Source organism: Piliocolobus tephrosceles, chromosome 7 (genome assembly GCF_002776525.5).
Source record: "Piliocolobus tephrosceles isolate RC106 chromosome 7, ASM277652v3, whole genome shotgun sequence".
NCBI classification, from domain to species: domain Eukaryota; kingdom Metazoa; phylum Chordata; class Mammalia; order Primates; family Cercopithecidae; genus Piliocolobus; species Piliocolobus tephrosceles.
Window position 1 is genome coordinate 112645680 of NC_045440.1, and position 19656 is coordinate 112665335.

Consider the following 19656-nt stretch of genomic DNA (forward strand, 5'->3'; position numbering starts at 1 on the left):
GACCCACCCCACAAAGCACAGGTGAAAATCACCAGCTCCTAAAATCATACAAAAGTTTTCCCATTGATTTGAATATTTTTACTTATTTTCTTAAAACCTGTCTCTGAAGATACTAAATACTGATAATTGCAGAAAAAGTTAACCAAACAGCAAAAGAAAAGCAATAATTGAGAAATAAATTTGTGCCCCAAACTCCATTTGCCTAAAATTCTAGAGACTTGGGACACATATTTATCACCACTATTACCAAAAAGTACGTAAACAATTTACTACCTGTGTGTGCAAAGCAGTTTTTTTTTTTTTTTTCTTTCGAGATGGGAGTCTTGCTCTGTCTCTCAGGCTGGAGTGCAGTGGTGCGATCTTCTCGGCTCATTTTAAGCTCCACCTCCCAGGTTCATGCCTCCAGAGTAGCTGGGACTACCGGCGCCTGCCACCACCCGGGGTAATTTTTGTATTTTTAGTAGAGACGGGGTTTCACCTTGTTAGCCAGGATGGTCTCGATCTCCTGACCTCGTGATCTACCCGCCTTGGCCTCCCAACAAAGCAGGTTTTAAAAGTGGCTGAGAGTTCAGCTGCCTTCGTTCAAATCCAGGTTCTGCCATTTACTATGCAATTCAGACAGATCACTTAACTTCTCTGTGTCCCAGTTTCCTCTTCTGTAAAATAGGGTTAGTTTGAAAAAATAGTTAATAAGTGCTAGAACAGTGGCTGGTATATAGTAGCTACTATCCATGTATTAGCTGTAATTGTTATTAGGAAATAGAATTTTGAAGTATCTGTGGCTCTTTGCACATTAAGACAAATATTTCAACCTGTCATTTAGATAAACCTGTAAATTTAAGATCGTATTGTCTATTTTATGTTTCAAGATCTCAAGGGTTTTTTGTTTTTGAAAGGAGAACTCTGTTCTTACCTTGCAAAAAATTTTCAAAGAAATTTGAAAGGCTGGAACTTTCAACACAAAATGTCCCAAATTAAAGAAAATGTTCCCCTTCTATAACTTGTTCCTAATCCTGAATGTATGATAAAAGCTAAATCTGTACTGTATTTTCTTCCTTCTTTTTGCTTATTTGCTACTATTGTCTATTTGTCCTCTTTTTGACTGTAAAGACTATTACCATGTTTCTTTTGTCTGCAGACTTTTACAGATGAACACTTTTAAGCACCACTTTAATTTCACTACTCTCTAGCCCAAAACTTTCCACAGTTCCCTGTTGTATTCAAGATAAACTCTGAGATCTTTAGCTTGTTTAAGGCTGGACTCAATACAGCCTCAATCTAATGTTCCAACCTTATTTTGTCCTACTCCTTTCTCATAAAGCCAATACTCTATCACAATGGGTTCTCAATTGTGGATGACTTTGCCTCCCAGGGAACATTTGGCAATGTCTGAAGACATTTCCTGGTTACAACCGAGGAAGTATGCTACTGGTATCTTGTAGGTAGAGGCCGGGATGCTGCTAAAGGTCACACAATGCCTAGGACAACCTCTGACAACCAAGAATTATCCAGTCAAAAATGTCAATAGGGCTGAGTGTGAGAAACCCTGCTCGAGCCAAATGTAAAAGCTATTTCATATACCTGCTTAAAATTTCCTGCTTCTGTGCTTTATTTTTCCAAAGATACTCCTTCTGTCTGGAATTGATATATTCTTCAACATTACTTTATCATCTGTTCATTTATTGAGCATCTACCACATGACAGTCCCTGTAGATATAAAGGTGAACAAGCCATTCCCTATCCTAAAGCTCAGAATCTCAAAGACCCTAAATTACTCTTCTTGTACATGCATGTCCAAGTATTAGAAATCTTTTTCAAGATTTATAATAATTATAATTTGATTAATAAGCTATCATTTGAGTGCTAACTATGTGCCAAACATTGTTCCACGTATGAACTCATTTAGTTCTTACAATAATTCTATAGAGCAGGTACAATTATTACCTCCCTTTTACAGATGAGGAAACAAAGAGAAGCTACAAAGTCACCCAATCTTATGGTTAGTAAATGGCAAAGCTGGGACTTGAACCTATGCAGTAGCCTATGCAGTAGCTAGGTGCTCAACCATTGTCAATTTACTGCTGTCATCACTAACCCTTGATTACCTAGCTGCTTCATCCTGCCCTGCCTCATCCCTGAAACTTTCAGAATTGTGCTTTCTGCCTTTGACAGTTACCTTTGGGAGACTCAGCCACAAAGAGTAGCTTACTCCAATAGGGCAGCAACCTGCAGCTCCCCTCAGATGTAGTGCTTTATTCTTATACGCTGTGGTGGCCCTTGGAGAGCCTCTGGCTCCAGTATCATCTACTGTCTTTATCCCCAACACTGGTACCTGTGGGCATGAAGAAAACCATCCCCATACCTCTCAGGCAAAAGGAACTCATTCCAGGTTCCTTACCCTACTTCCTCATTGTTGCCCCACTACCAAACAGTCTGTCCACACTGCCCTTTACCCTGCTCCACTGGATAGGTGGGAAAGCCTGACGGCTAAGCAGACATCCAACTAGGAAATAAATGCAGTCAACCCTTCTTAACATCCCCAAACTTTCTAAGAATCTCTCAGCATCTCTTGGCAGAAGAAAACTATTCAGGCACTTCCTCTCACCCTCATCAAATGGCAAATTCATCTCAGTCCTCTAAAATCATCTGGAGGGAGTAGGGGTATGAGTGATGTTACCATCACGGTAGGTTCCACTGAACAATGGCCTCTCAGCAAGCCCTGGTGCCTTCAATATCGGGTGGTTACCCAACGCCACAGGGTAGGGTGCTTAGCAAACTTCTTTCTGTAAGCTTTAATGGTCAATTACAGGGCAAAAAACTCATTTAACACCCAGTATCATGCTGTTACAATTCATTGATCTAACACTTGTATATTCTTTAAGACATTATAAACTCCTCTGAGGAAACCACCATGTACTAAAAATTGGGCACGCTATGTAACATATAACCCTCGTAACAACTATGAGGAATGTAGCATTGTCCCCATTTTACATAGTCAGATTGGGGGAAGTCTGACTCCCTAAATCATGTTCATTTTAGAAAACAAAATTCCTTGAAGATTTGTGTTTACATTTTGATCCTCCTCTGCACTAGCAAAGTTACACAGGAGCATACAGTTGTTAAGTAGTAGTGATCATGAGCTGGGCATGGTGGCTCATGCCTGTAATCCCAGCACTTTGGGAGGCTGAGGCAGGCAGATCACTTGAGCCCAAGAGTTCAAGATCAGCCTGGGCAACATCACGAAACCTGCCTCTACAAAAAATAAAAAAATGAGCCAGGAGTGGTGGCATGTGCCTGTAGTCCTAGATACTCAGGAGGCTGAGGTGGGAGGATAGATCGAGCCCTGGAGGTTGAGACTGCAGTGAGCCATGAAGCTGCGATTGTACCACTACACCACTGCACTCCAGCCTGGGTGACAGCAAGACCCTGTCTCCCCCTCCAGGGCACCCCCACCCCTCAAAAAAAAGAATGAAAGAAAAGAGAGAAAGAAAGAGTGATCACGGAGAAGGACCAGTTAGTGGAGCAGTCGGAACATACACAGCCTTTATAGCTTAAATTCACTGTCTCATATGGGTGCAGTTCATGGTGTCCCAAAACAATTAGAATAGAAACATCAAAGACTGGGCTGGGCGCGGTGGCTCATGCCTATAATCCCAGCACTTTGCGAGGCCAAGGCGGGTGGATCATCTGAGATCAGGAGTTCAAGACCAGCCTGACCAAAATGGAGAAACTCCGTCTCTACTAAAAACACAAAAGTAGCCAGGTGTGGTGTCGCATGCCTGTAATCCCTGCTACTTGGGAGGCTGAGGCAGGAGAATTGCTTGAACCCAGGAGGCGGAGGTTGCAGTGAGCCAAGATCGTGCCATTACACTCTAGCCTGGGCAACAAGAGTGAAACTATGTCTCAAAAAAAAAAAAAAAAAAAAGAAACATCAAAGATCACCAATCACTAGTCACTATAACATATAATGAAGTTTGAAATATCATGAGAATTACCCAAATATGACATAGAGACACAAAGTGAGTACATGTTATTGAAAAAATGGTTCCAAAAGACTTGCTTGATGCAAGGTTGCCAAAAACCTTCAATTTGCAAAAATTGCAATACCTGTGAAATGCAATACAAGGAAGCACTGCCTGTATTTTATTATTTTACTTTCTGATGTGTTTTATACAAGGAGCTTAAAACACTTTGAGCTCTCCTTTGACCATGTAACATTCTGCTTTTCCTGTTTACAAAATCTGAAGTCTTTTTTTCTCTTCAAGATGTGTAAAATGTGCATACTGAAATCTAACAAAGCAATTATTCAGCTAAAAAAAGAAATATGTAATCAAGGAAGGAACAGCCACTGTCTTTGAAGAAATTTTGGTTATTTTCCCACAAACAATAGCTATAATACTCAACATGACTCAGTTCCAGATTATATATATACACGTGTATATCTATATATATATACATAGTTATATAGATATATATAACTACATATAGTTATATAACTATAGTTATATATCACTCCTTGTATAGTTATATATACAAGGAGCCCAGGAGGTCTGAACTGCAGATTTTTGTTGTGCATAATTATGAATGTATATACAAATATATGCACACACATACACATATATTATGTGCATAATTATGGATGTATATACACATATGTATGTGCATGTATATATACATCCATAATTATGCACAAAAATAATCTGAATACAGTTTCCTCCCACACATACCGTAATATTGGCAATAAAGCCGACTAGGTAACTATGAGATCTGGCCCTCTGATGCCCAATCTACTCTTTCAAACTGCTTCCCCATACTCTGCTCACATGTCAAGCATCTCTCATTATCTAAGACCTTCACCCTCAGTTACAGGAGTAACTTTTTTACAGTGGTTTTGCCATGTGATGTTGGTAACAAAGAATTCTCCCTGCTAACAATTCTCTATGCTAACACAAGTATGAATAGGTATATTTTGCCCTTTATGTAGTAAGGAGGTGATCTGAAAGTATCAGCAGTCAAATGCATTCTTGTTACACTATTTTTCTGTTAGTGATGGTATCTTAGACCTTTCCTGGTAGGTATATGGCAGATGAGTGTCCGGGTTAAGGAAGGCGGAAAACTCTGCCAAGGCAGTAGCTGCCAGCGAGAAGTGGAGAGGAGAGAGAAAAAGGAGGAGGGGGAGAGATGAGAGTACAAAGGATGAAGGGGAGGAAGAGAGAGGGAGCAAAGAAGAGAAAGACAAAGAAAATTATAAGTTCTAGATCATGAGAAACTCGAGTACATGAACATTCTCACTAATGCTTTCCCCTGTTCCAATGCCCTAACAGGCTTCATATCCCTAAGTATAATTTGTGATATTTCTCCCAGGCCCACTGCAATGATTTTCAGCTAGACTGTGGACATTTAAGGACTCGTAATTTTTATTATTGGTTTAAATTATTCATTATGGAACATGTATAAATGATAAACTCAGAGGTGCTAATTTAAACTATAACATGTTCAGAAAAACTTTAAATATCAAAATGTACTCCAACACTAAAACCCCTTAGATGGTACATGTCTCATAGGGGTCCTGAAGTCAGCAGATACATTTTTCTAGGATCACTGCAATTTTGGTGAATGCACTCCTAAACCAGATATGTGGAGTGTTTTCTGTGGTATTCATAGACTGTGCATGTTATCAAGAACAAAAATGCTGAGAGCTTAAAATCATTTCCTACAGACTCACATAGTCTTAAATGACACGTAAATATCAGAGTAACAAAAACAAAAATCAAGAAAATGTTTTGTCCAAATAACTCCTCCTAATACTATAGGAAAAGTATTTCCTCTGAGAGTTTTTGGCAAGAGAGGGAATCACCACTTTATCTGGTTTCCCTAATAAAACTGTAGGAATAATTTCCCTACCATAAAATTCAAATTTCTTTAAAAATATGATGTTTCAACAAAGTTGAAGGAAAAAATACTAATACATTTTTAGAAACCCATTCATATTTAGCATGGAAGATGACCTCAGTCTTTTTTTTTTTTTAAGCTCTTATCTCATGCTTTTGTTGTTTCCACACGGCTTCCTTGAAACAGAATCCACAAGTTAAACAACTTACCTATTGAAGCATATAATCCAAGCGTTTTTAATATAATCAGAGTTGTGCAGTCATCACCGCAATCAATTTTTGTCACCCCCAAAATAAGCCCTATATCCATTAGCAGTCACTTTCCATTCCTCCCCCACTGTAGCCCCTAAGCCTTTGGCAAATACTAATCTACTTTGTCTCTACAGATCTGGTTGGTTTTTTTTTTTTTTTTTTTTTTTTTTTAAAGACAGCGTCTCACTTTGATACCCAGGCTGGAGTGCAGTCGTGCAATCACGGCTCACTTCAGCCTCAACCTCCTGGGGTCAGGTGATCCTCCCACCTTAGTTATGTGCCACCATACCTGGCTAATATTTGTTATTTTTGTGGTAGAAGTGGGGTTTTTGCCATGCTGCCCAGGCTGGTCTCTAATGATCTGCCCTCCTCAGCCTACCCAAGTGCTAGGATTATAGGTGTGAGCCACCATGCCCAGCGAGATCTGCCTTTTCATATAAATGGAATCCTACTATCTGTAGCCTATTATGATTGGCTTCTTTCACTTAGCATAATGTTTTCAAGGTTTATCCATGTTGTAGTATGTGTCAGTACTTCATTTATTGCTATATAATATTCCACTGTACAGATATGCCGCATTTTATTTATTCATTGGTCAGTTGATGGCTGTTTGGGTTGTTTATACTTTTTGGTTACTATGAATAATGTTACTATAAACATGTGTGTACAGGTTTTTATTACTCTTAGGTATATACCTACGTGAGGAATTGCTGGGTTATATTGTTAACTGTTAACCTTTCGAAAAACTGCCAGACTCTTACAAAGCAGCTTTCCATACTGTCTGAAATCTCAGTTATTTTTCCTCACACCTGATTTCAGCTGGGTTCCTGAGGCACCACTAATTAACTTCCTATTATATCAACCTACGTAGGGGTATGCTTTATGCTTATATTACCTTCTGCCTCCACTAAGATAATCTTCATCCTTCTCTTTTTCCTCTAAGTAAGCGTTTATTTGCAGATAAAAGAAAAACACAGAATGTTTATTTACTCCTTAGTAAAGGACTTCAGAAGTTTTTTGAGAGTTCTTCATTCCATAAATTTCAGCGACTGTACTAATTTTGTAGGTCAAACTACATTTTCTTTGTGAAAAACAGATGGCAGATACGAGAACAATATTCTAATGTCAAGAGTATGTTTAATCTTCTTCAATATTCACCTGATATCATTTTTTCCTGCATTAAGAGATTCATACTGGATATTTTGGCAAGCATTAAAAGTGAATCTCAAACACTTAAAAAAACGTCAGTTCAAGAAGTAGAAAACATTTAAATGGCTTAAAAATGTAATATGTTACAGATTTTTTTTCCTGTTGGAGTAAAAAATTTGTAGACTGGGTGCATGTAAAAAATGTGAAGTCAGAAAACACGGCTTCAGGATTGAAAGATCTCATACATTTACTTTTGTCTTCCCTCCCTGGTACCAAAAAAACAGATTCTAAATTTCTTTTCATTAATATACATTTTTGAGGAGTTGCTAAACTATTTTAAAGCGAAAAAGATTTCCCCATTTAAAAATCATTTGTAACATATCTATTGAACTCCTATGTGGATTAAAATATCAATAATTCTCATCCATAGACTGATATAAAAATCTAGAATAAAGTCTCACTGTGAAGAGTATAGTCATACATTAAAAGAATTTTCCACCATGGAATCAGGCCTTTTCTGAGTACAAGTAACAGAAAATCTGACCTAAACTGACTTAGGGAAAAAGAAAACTTAATGACTCCCATTATCCAAAATTCTAAGAAGAGCTAGTTTTAAGAACTGCTTGGTAGGACTAGATGACATTATCAAGGTCCATTTTCTCAGTCTCTTAGTGCCATCCTTTGCTGGCTCCCTATTTTGAGAAGCTCTCATCTTATTGCAGTGACAAATGTGGTTTTGTTTATATCCTTTTATTCTTACATCCAGTGGCAAGGCTTTGTCCCAGAAATCACTGCAAATTCTCACTCTGAATCACTGTTTCTAAATGGGTCAAGTGCCCATTTATGAACCAGTCACCGTGACCAGCGATTCTGCATTCTCAAAAGTACTGATTGGTTTAGTCTTAATAATGTTCTCTGTACACGATGCCAAGGACGGAGTCAGTAACACACAAATATATGGGCTTAGAAAGAAATTATAGTACACTTCCAAAATAAGGGGAATGGGTATACTTCCAAGATAAAAGGGAAGGGATGCTGATCCCTGTAATATAGGAAACATGCACTAAAATGCCATTGCAATACAAGAAAAAAAATTAAAGAGCAGAAATTAAATCAGTAAGAAAATTTTGGTAAGATTCAATAATCTTTAAAAAAATTTAAAAAGCATTATTGAGGAGCTGATGTGCAAAACAGAATGCTTAAGGTATACTTCTTAATAAAATTTAACTTGTGTATACACTCACGAACTACGACAATTAACATAATGAAGATATCTCTTTACCTAAAATTTTTCTCTGCCCATTTATAATCTTTCAAATCTCTCCCACTCAGGCAATCATTAATCTATTTTCTATGTGTTTGCACTTTCTAGAATTTTGAGTTGAAGCATACAGTATGTACTCTGGCTTCACTCAGCATAATTAATTTGCAATTCATCTATGTTGGTTATATTGATACTTTTTATTGCTGAGTAATAATCCATTGCATGGACATAGCACAATGTATTTAGCCCTTCATCTGTTGATGGATATTTGACTTATTCTGAGGTTTGACTGCTATGAATGCTGTTGCTCTGTTCAAATCTTTGAATAGACATATACTTCCATTTTTCTTAGGTAAAAGAATGGGTAAGTAGAACGGCTGGGTCACATGGAAGATGCATGTTTAACATTTAGAAAACCACTAAACTCTTTTCAAAAGTGATTCTACCATTTTACATTCCAAACAGCAGTGTCTGAGAGCTCCATTTGTTCCATATGTTTGCCAACATCTGGTATGGTCAGTCTTCAATTAAAGGATTTCAACAGCTATGTAGTAATATCACATTGTGCTTTCAATCTGCACATTCCCAGTGACTAATAAAGTTGAGTGCCTTTTCACATGCTTACTTGCCATTCATCTTGTATGATGTATCTGTTCAATATTTTGGCCCAATAAAAAATTTATGTATTTGATTATTTTATTATTGAGTTCTGAGGGTTCTTTATACATTCTGGATACTAGTCCTTTATCAAACAGTGATTTGTAAATGTTTTCTCCAAGTCTGTGGCTTTTCATTGTCACAACACTGCCTTTCTAAGAACATAATTTCTTAATTTTGATGAAGTATGATTTATCAGTTTTCTCTTTTGGTGTCATATGCAAGAAATCTTTGCCTAACCCAGCCTTACAAAATTTTTCCTTTATGTTATCTGCTAGAAGTTTCACAGTTTCAGGTTTTACATTTAGGTCCATGATCCATTTTAAGTGAATTCTGATACAAGGCTGTGTTAGTTTCCTATGGCTGCTGTAATGAAATTACCACAAATTTGGTGGTAATGCATTCTGTCACAGTTCTGAGGCCAGAAGACCAAACTCAAGGTGTCAGCAGGGCCATTCACCATCCAGAGGCTCTGAGGGAGAACCTATTCCTTGCTTCTTCCAGCTTCTGGTGGCTGCCAGCATGCTCTAGCATTCCTCGGCTTGTGGCCTTTTAAACTCCATCTTCACATAAGCTTCTTCTCCTCTTTGTGCTTGTAACCACACTCTGCCTCTCTCTTATAAGGGACACAGATTTAGGGTCCACCCCAGATAATTCAGGAAAATTTTTCCATGTAAAGATCCTCATTGTAATCACTTCAGCAAAGACTCTTTGTCTTCATAAGGTTATATTTTTATGTTCCAGGGATTGAAACTGGGTATCTTTGGGTGGCCACTATTTAGGCTATGATAAAGGCAAAAATGAATACCCAACTGTTTTTGCTCCACTTGTTGAAAAGATATCTTTTCTCCATAAAATTATCTCTGCATTTTGTATTACCTCTTCATTGAAATATCTCTGACTAAAATTAACTGACCATATGTGTCTGAGTCTCTAACCGGACTCTTTATTCTGATCTATGGATCTATTTGTCAAAATTGGTGCCAATACCACATTGTCTTGATTACTGTAGCTTTACTGACCATCTTTATTTTCTTTTCTGTGAATTAACTGTTCATATCTTTTGTCTGCTTTCCTTTTGTATAATTTGTTTGCTTTTTTATTAAATGATAGTTCTTTGTTCTAGATTTTAATATTCATGTATTATGCATGAGTCACATCTTTTCTCAGTCTGTTGCTTTATCTTTTACCAAAAGTAGGTCATAAAGAAATTTCACATTTTGTAATGATCAAATTCATCGATCCTTTCTATTTCTGCCTTCTGGATCTTAAGAAGCCTTCTCAACCTTGAGAATATAGATATTTTCTTCTTGTAAGTATAGGATGATTAAATGTTTGTCTATTTTGTTTACTAATGCAATGATGCCACCACTTTTTACTGCTTCATGATATCATGATATATCTTGATATCCGGTTGGGTACCTTTTACCTTGGCTCTTTTTGTGCATTTATTCTTTCTTACCAATTCTAGAAGGCCTTCCTTCTCTTTGTTTTATTACTTCTATACCTCCATCATTAGGCCTATTTTTTTTTTTTTACCAGCTCAACTATTATTACCTGTTCAGTAAGACACATTTACTACTAAGAAGTAACTAGAATATTCTTCCAGTAATAATAAGTGATGAGTAAAAGTTTTGCCTTATATGACTTGCCATACATAAACTTACCATTTGTTCTTTCCTATAGTTAATAACACAAAATGTTTGAAATTCCTGTGTAATGATAGTTTAACTTGTTCTGTACAGTCATTCCCCTTTTATGTAGAAATGTGATGAATGTACTTTAAGAGTATTAATTTTTAACACTGTTAACCATTCCTAATTTCTTGACACTGATTCCTTCTTCTAACTCTTCCCATTGGCAACTCCTCTACCTGACTCTTGTGGGTAGTCTCCAAGGTTCCAGCTTTGATCAGACTTCTTTAGCAAGAAAGCAGCCACACTCTATGCTACCCTCTCCTCTTTTTTTCCCTAAAAAGAAATTTTACCTGAAAATAATTAGAATGTAAATTGTCTCTTTATCCTTAGTAATACATTATCCTTAATACTGAAAAAATCATGCTAAGGTAACTAGTTGATGCTTCAATGTGTTAAAAGAGCAAATATTGTTAAATGACTCTTATATGCAAAACACATAAAATACTACTTTATTACTATCATACACATTTTATAAATTTCTATTTATAACATGATAAAAATCAACAAAAATACAAGGTACTACATTCTTAGCACTTGTAGTATATACCTCAATGTTCTAAGTGTATGTACCTTAGAATATTGTTTAAGCTGAGTTAAATGTTTATGGAATCCCTGAAGCATTTCAAGAAAATAGCTTGAAATCACTGCTCTAGGCCTATTCATCTTTTAAAATACGTCAACATGCAACAATATTTCGGATTAATTATCCCGAGAGCTTTCAATTCAACATTAATCATGCAAAAAAATCACATGCACAAAGAATATTGATTACTAATATTTGCAATATATAGTCATGGTTAATTAAGCACCACATTTTTATTATACATTTTTCTTACATTCCCTAAGAAGATATTTATTATCTCTGGGGAAAATTTTAGAGAAAATTTAGATCTACTTTCCCATAATAAAGATTTTTAATAATTCACTATTTAAATGGTCTTTTGTTTCATGAAGTTTTACAACAATACTAAAAAGTTCTGGAAATATTACTGTTTGGTTTTTGGTTACTATACAGTTTTCTATGTCTATGATCTCATGACGTTTGGTACCTAGTCTCTCTTTCCTAATACTAATAGAGTACTATTAGGACTCCAATTGTCAATACCAGTCCTCAGGACCTTTCCTAACTTTTTACCTAGCACCCCAATACTCTCTAGGAAACTGCATTCTGACAAAGGGTTTAGAACATGTATGTAATCCTCATCTCTTTTCCTCCTCTCTGTCTCTTAAACATTCATTCATTAAAATTTAGTTGAGTCAAATAATTGCCCAGACAGGCAAAAGATACGTTAGCAACAAATATTTTCTATCTTATATTTCTTATCTTAATCTTCTGCCTCTTAAATTAAGGTCTTAACTTCCTTATTAAAATATAAAATCCAACTTGAGGTTTATATAAGATACATGTCTTGAAATGTTATAAAAAGTAATAAAACTTTCCAGGTATATATATACTAAAACAAACCTGGAAAGATAAGTTTGAAAAAACAAAATTTGTGGCAAAAAAGTGTAACATATAAACAGGATTATTTTGTTTAAATTGTTAGAAAAATAAAGAGAGCTACAAGGATAAATTATAATTTGTCCTTGTGTGGTAGATTGTTCCATCAATGGCCCTCAATGAATCATACCACCCGCTATCTGCCAGCTTGTGGAGTCCCCTCATACTGATTCTAGACTTGGCCATGTGATTTGCTTTGTCCAAGGGAACATTAGTAAATATGATAGATGTACAGGATCGATAAGCTCTTGCATATTGGAGCTTGCTCTCTTAGGATGTTTTCTCTACTATGGAAAGAACACCCGTCTAGCCTACTGGAGGCTGAGAGGCCCTGTAGAGCAGAGACAGCCAACTCACTGAATTGTGAAAAATAATAAATGTCCTTATTTTAAACCACTGAGTTTTGGTGTGGTTTGTTTCATGGTGATGGATAATGTGAAATCTTATCTCTCTCTGTCTATGTCTGTGGCAGAGCAACTGGCTGAAAGTTACATAAAGCTATACTTAATTTGAAAATAATAATTGAGGTCTCTCAGTAAACTTAAAAAATATTAGGCCTGCTGTCCTCTTAACATTTCTCCCTCCATGTAGATTCAGTTATTCAATCCATTTAAATACATATGTACAATACTCAACATTTAACTATTATCCTGTACATTTTATAGGTATAGACTGTAGCAACTTATCAATGAACAGAGTACACAATATTTTTATTTTTAAACACTGAATTGTACATCTTTCATATAAAACATGAGATTCTAGCCTATTTTAAAAAGTATACTTGCTAGTACTATCTTTACCTTTTTTTTTTTTTTACAGAAGCCAATGTTCTCTAAATCTGCAGTTTCATTCCATAGCTTTAGAGAATCATAATCTCTTGAATATATTTCCAATGTTATTTAAAAAATAAAAAATCATACAAGATATATTTAGCACATTAAAACTTAAGAGGTTATAGTATATTGTCCAGACCTCCAGGTACCACTGAAAACTTTTCCAGTACAAAGAAGCCAGTATGTTAGAATAATTAATTCTCTGTATTGACTTTTATTAAAAAGAGGTTTCTGGTAGTAAGAACAAATAATCTCTCATTTGTTGCCTGAAATCCTAAAATAGGATCATTGGTTTCCAGGCTTGCTACTTGCTGCTTAGCAACCTGTCCTACTTGCCTGCCTTCCTTTCTGTTGTAAAGTACAGTGGACATGGGAGCAGGCTGACGATAGATGAATACTCGACGAAGGCACTCACAAAGGGCTGCATAGGAGTAATTTGGAGCACAGGCAAAAAATTTTTTGTCTCTCTTTGATGCTTGGACATAGCCTGCCAAGAATATGAGACAAACAAAAGAAAAACTATATATTAAACAGAAGGGGAAAAATCATGATTTAACATTTAATATTTTGCAATGTTTATTATAAATTAAAATGCCCAAGTAAAATATATACCATAAGGTATATAATTCTGAATCATTAGTGATTAGCCACAATCAGTCTCTCCCAACTGGTACAAAAATATAACTTTAATTCTTAAGGAACAAAACAGATACGGCTTTCTCTCTTCAAGAAAAGCATAATATAGTTTCATTTAATTTCCATGAATTTGAACACTAAAATTCTAAAATCTAAAACACTAAATACATGACAAAATATCTTTAAGTGCCAATTTAATATTTAGCTTCATGAATTACGGATATGGCATCACAGAATCATTTTTTTCCTCTGAAATAAACTGGAAAATGTGTATAGGATACCATCAAAAAGTTATTTTAGGTTTCTGTTCATAATGTATTCCTGAATGTACTAGTATTCATGATGCATTCTCTTATTATCCCTAAAATGTTAGTGATATTTTTACATAACAATACCAACACTGTAACCGGATTTTGTTGTACTTTTAGCCCCCAGAAGTAGAATGTTGACCACTATAACCTAAAAAATAATTTCAAGTCTCTAAACTGAAAAAAACCTTAATCTTATCTTAATTCATGTACCCATTTAAAAAGTATCTTTTTGGATTAAAATAACATTTATGTTCCGAAATATAAATTATGATTTTCAGATTGTGACATGGTTAGCACATGTTAGGTATTTAAGATCATGTAAAATAAAAATATAGGCCCGGCGCGGTGGCTCACGCCTGTAATCCCAGCACTTTGGGAGGCCAAGGCGGGCGGATCATAAGGTCGGGAGATCAAGACCATCCTGGCTAACACGGTGAAACCCCATCTCTACTAAAAATACAAAAAAAAATTAGCCGGGCATGGTGGCGGGCACCTCTAGTCCCAGCTACTCCAAAGGCTGAGGCAGGAGAATGGCATGAACCCGGAGGCGGAGCTTGCAGTGAGCGGAGATCGTGCCACTGCACTCCAGCCTGGGCGACAGAGTGAGACTCCGTCTCAAAAAATAAAATAAAATAAAATAAAACACTAATTAAAATTGAGATCTCATCAAACAATGAATAAGCAAAGGAACTACTGAGCACATGCAGATCAATACTGTTTTTAATTAAGCAGGGTTTGAAGTGGGAAAAGTGAAGATTTAGATACCTATTTAAATAGTTTAAAGTAGCTATCCAGGCTAACCTTGACAGAATAGTGTATATATTTCAAGAGTACATATCTAATGTAACGTTGATTTAATTTAGAATTAAGCATAGACGTCCTCTATAATAGGGGATCTGGGGATACAAATAGAAGATCTGAGCATCTAAAGATAATATGATAGAGCTTTCTTCTGACTAAAGTATAGATAATTAAAAAATAGCATTATAGTAGGGAGGCTAAAAATTATATGGTTAGTCAACCAAACTTTGTACTTCAGGTCACAAAAATCCATTTGGTGTCTGAACCAGTTTAGCAGCCTATATTATTAACTATAACGGATAATTAATAAATTTCTTCTACTATTAGGGTTGTGCATATATAGCCATCAAAATACATACTTTCACTTCTTGCTGCCAGTTTAAAATAACCTTTCAATAAAGCAATAACTGTGGCTAATTCACATAAAAAATTTCTGTCAATACTAATGCATTTTGACAGAAAATCAATGATTGCATACATCTACAATTAAGTAGTTTAAACATTTTCAAGCCCTAATTTTAAAACTGATTTTTTTCCTTTTATCCTACCAAATAAATTTAATTTCTGCTTATCACCGCTTTCCATAAGTGTTTTCATTATAATGGCTCTCTTTTGTCTTAATTTTGACAAAAGATGTCTCCTAATGGGCATTACACCTTAGGGGAATTCTATGATGTTTTTGAAGATTACTCTGAAGAAACTTGAATACAAGTTCCATGTAGGGTATTACCAAGCTCCTTATTCAGCTCCAGTATTATATGGCTTACAGAATTAGAAAAAGCAAATGACTTATTAGAATAATTCAAATGGTTAGATAATCACTTTCATTTCTATTCTGTGTTGATCTTCTGTATAAGCATAAAAACAGATTAGTCTAAATGTTCCAATAGTGCTAACACTCATCCACTAGTACAAGAAAACAAATCATAGCACAAATCAATCTAAATGTAATCAGGACAGCTCAAATTAAAAAGAAAAAAAAAAAAAAGAAATGAACTTTAAATGAATGATGACTGTAGTTTTGATTTCATGGAAAATGTCAAAGAGTTTGCTTTATACCTAAAGCATTGAAAGTTGCGATGTGCTCCCACATATCATCTTGTTTGCTGGAGTGTGGTTGCCAGAGTAGGGCATCAACATCATGGCGTAAACAGAAGCAGGGCATTTCTTTAGGATCCACTATGACAGAGAAAAGGTACTGGTTGCTTCCAAGATTTACCTAAAAAGTGATTTAAAAAAAATTTTTTTTACCCAACAACACATTAATAATACAACAATAACAATGGCAGAAGCTGACAGCCAGCATTAAGTGTCAGCAACTGTTTCATACTTTTTTTATACTTAATCTGATTGACTCCTCATAATATCCCTGAGATAAATTTGCTACTGTTATGTTCATTTTAAAGCTGAGGAAAGTGATGCACAAGGCATTTAGGTAACTTGTTGATGGTCAGCCTGGCAATAAGTCATGGAGCTGAAATTTGGATCCAGAGTCTAATATGTTCTTAATCACCATGCGATATACTACCTCTTACCTGTTAGTAAACAGTTTAAAACATGATATAAAGCAGGGGTCCCCAGCCACTGAGCCGCAGACTGGCACCAGTCAGTGGCCTTTTAGGAACTGGGCCACACAGCAGGAGATGAGCAGCAGGCAAGGAAGCATTACAGCCTGAGCCCCACCTCCTGTCAGATCAGCAGCAGAATTAGATTCTCACAGCAGCGTGAACACTATTGTGAAATGCACATGCAAGGGATCTAGGCTGTGTGCTCCTTATGAGAATCTAAGTAATACCTGATGATCTGAGGTGGAACAGTTTCATCCTGAAACCATCCACCAAGCTCCCACAGGCCCATGGAAAAACTGTCTTCCACAAAACTGGTCCCTGGTGGCAAAAAGGTTGGGGATTGCTGATATAAAGCACCGATTTTATAAGCAGACTATTTTTAAACCATAGAATATACACATGAAGTTTACTAATGCTAACTTGTAATAATCACTAGGAATAATGACACTACCAGAATTTATGAGCACACTCTACATGCCAGGCATGTTATAAATATTAATTTTCTCAACAACACACAAGGCTATTATTATCTTCATTTAAGGGATGAAAGAACAGCTTGGAGAGCTTGAGTAACTTGTCCTAGGCTCAAGAGAAATATCACAATGCTGGAATTCACGCTCACATCTGTTTATAATTTACTTTAACATATTGCTTAATTAAGGTATCAATGTCAATATGTCAATGTCAACATTTGTTACTGTAACATCAGTAATTGTTATTGCAATATTGATGCCTACAGAAATTCATTTTAATACAAAATTATCAAATTGAAACTTACTGAATTTCATTTATAGAAATACTTTTTCTAAATGAAGATATGTTGTAAGGATAGTCTTCTTTATGAGAAATGTTATTATCAGAGTTGAAAATATGAAACAGAACTCCAACGAAAATCACATCAAATGTAGAAAATATAAAATACGCGCAGTATTTAATAAATACTGAATTGATTCTAGGAGTTTGTAAGCGTACTGGAGAACAGTAAAATGTTGGGTTAAAGTAAGAAGTGGAGACCTGACCTGAATTCAATAGGGAAAGCTGTGAAGTGGCTCTCCAGCAAGAAGACCTATTATTGGTAAAGCTGTGACAACACAAGCTACTGATCACAGGAGAATACAGTGTCAGAGCAACCCACCTTCTGCTCCCCCAACAATGCCAGGGAAATAGGGCTTTTGAGTAGAGCCAGTGCTAGCTCTCTACAAAATAAGGGGAGAATGCCAGCACACAGAGACCACAGACTATTTCTTTTCTTTCCTTACACCTGATGATCAGTGGATAGATGAGGTTTATTTTCAGAGTCACCACTACCTAACTGGCCTCTTGTTATTATAAGGTTTGATGGACCTTACACTGCTTCAGCTGTCTTCCCTGCACTCCAACTCTGACAGTCTATTTTTTTTTTTAAACCAAGGGCTTTCACAGAAGAAAAATAACAGCTAAAATAAAATATAAGTTGAAATAATATTTTCACAAAAACACATCTACTTTCATGAGCCAAGTGCCTAAAGAATGTACTGAATATTATGACGATTGATATAATTGAATGATCTCTGGTCCATCCATACTTGAACAGACAGCAGTGAGAAAAGAACAGAGGACCTTGAGCCACCAAGTGAAAGCTGACCACCAAGAGAGATCAATGATGAAAATAAGAGGATGAGAATGAAGGTAGGTGCCTTATTATGAGTCCCTCACTCTGACTTAGATGTTTCTTCACTTCAGCAGCCACTTACTTTACACGTATTTCCATTACGGCGATTGTGTCAAGTGCTGTTAATTATGAAACTAGCAATTTCATACAGTTTGTCTTTGCCATACCTTTGACATGGCATTCTGTTTGGACTCCTTGTATTTTTTAACCTGATAAGATTCCCACTTATCCTCTAAGACTCAATTCAACCATCAGTTGCTCCCAGAATTCTCCCACTCTCATGGTTATATGAGCCGCTTGAATTCTGAGAACCTCAGCATCATGTATGTGACTCCTATCAAATTACTTATATTAGATTAATATTTTTACATACCACCTGTGGCAGGCTGAATAATGTCCTCCAAAGATGTCCACATCTAAACCCCTTGGAACCTGTGAATAAGTTACCTATGGCAAAAGGGACTTTGTAGATGTGATTAAGTTCAAGGTCCTGGGATGGAGAGATTATCCTGGAATATGTGGGTGGGCTCAATGTATTAAAAAGCGTTCTTAGGGAGGGAGGAGGGCCACAGACACAGAAGGTGAGATAACAACAAAATCAAGGGGATACACAGAGATTATAAGATGATATACTGCTGGTTTTGAAGATGGAGGATGGGGCCATAAGCCAAGTAATGGAGGCAGCCTCCAGAAGTTAGAAAAGGCAAGGAAATGGATTCTTCCCTAGAGCCTCCAGAATGAATGTAGTCCCTACAAATCATTTTAGGACTTCTGACCTCCCAAACTGTAAGAGAATAAATCTGTGTTGTTTTCAACCACTAAACTTGTAGCAATTTGTTGCAGCAACCTAACATACCACCCATCTCACAACGCTAATTCTTCCTGAGAACTAGAAGTCAGCCTTTTTTTCTCCATATTGTAGAGAAAATTTTTTTTTTTAATGAATGTTATGTAAAAAGTGATTATTTTTGTAATATATTCACCAAGGCTAATCTATCTTTAGATTTGGGACTTATCTATTTTATAGTTAGAATAACTGGCTGAAGATTCTGTAAGGCAAAAATCTCATAATTAGGTTCTTAACCTAACAGAGGGTAATTAGGGTCAAGAGCTTCTAGACTTAGTATATAGTTCTCTGTGCCTTTTAGTTCTCACTTACACAAATCTTAGTTTCTCAACAATTTCCCTCTATACCTTTCCAATGTTTGAAAAAAAAAAAGTCCAAATTGCCTTAAATGGCATTTTGAAAGCTTTTCAACAACTGACCCCAGCATACTTTTCAATATTCACTATTACTTTCCTTAAAACATAACATTTAGGAAAACTGGATCGCAATTTACAAAACTGTCTCCCTTATTTCCCCATTCCTTTATTTATGTTTTTTTTTTAACCCATTGCATATCCTGTCCATTATATACGTTATGCCATATGCAAATGGCATCTTC

General features: G+C 36.0%; 1 protein-coding gene across 2 annotated transcripts in view; it reads right to left on the bottom strand.

Annotated features, from left to right (window-relative positions):
• Positions 1–452: 452 nt before the first annotated feature.
• NUDCD1 (NudC domain containing 1) overlaps positions 453–19656 on the bottom strand; it is a 91734-nt gene continuing 72530 nt past the window's right edge. Inside the window, exons 9-11 of one of the 2 annotated variants that reach the window (XM_023224994.1) lie at positions 16052–16211; positions 13581–13731; positions 453–656 (exon numbers count right to left, since the gene is read on the bottom strand). In XM_023224994.1, the coding sequence (XP_023080762.1) occupies positions 569–656; positions 13581–13731; positions 16052–16211 (399 nt within the window). In that variant the 3' untranslated portion in view covers positions 453–568. Of the gene's footprint in view, positions 657–11336; positions 13732–16051; positions 16212–19656 lie in introns of those variants that run through there. The other variant, XM_023224987.1, reaches the window with a different exon arrangement.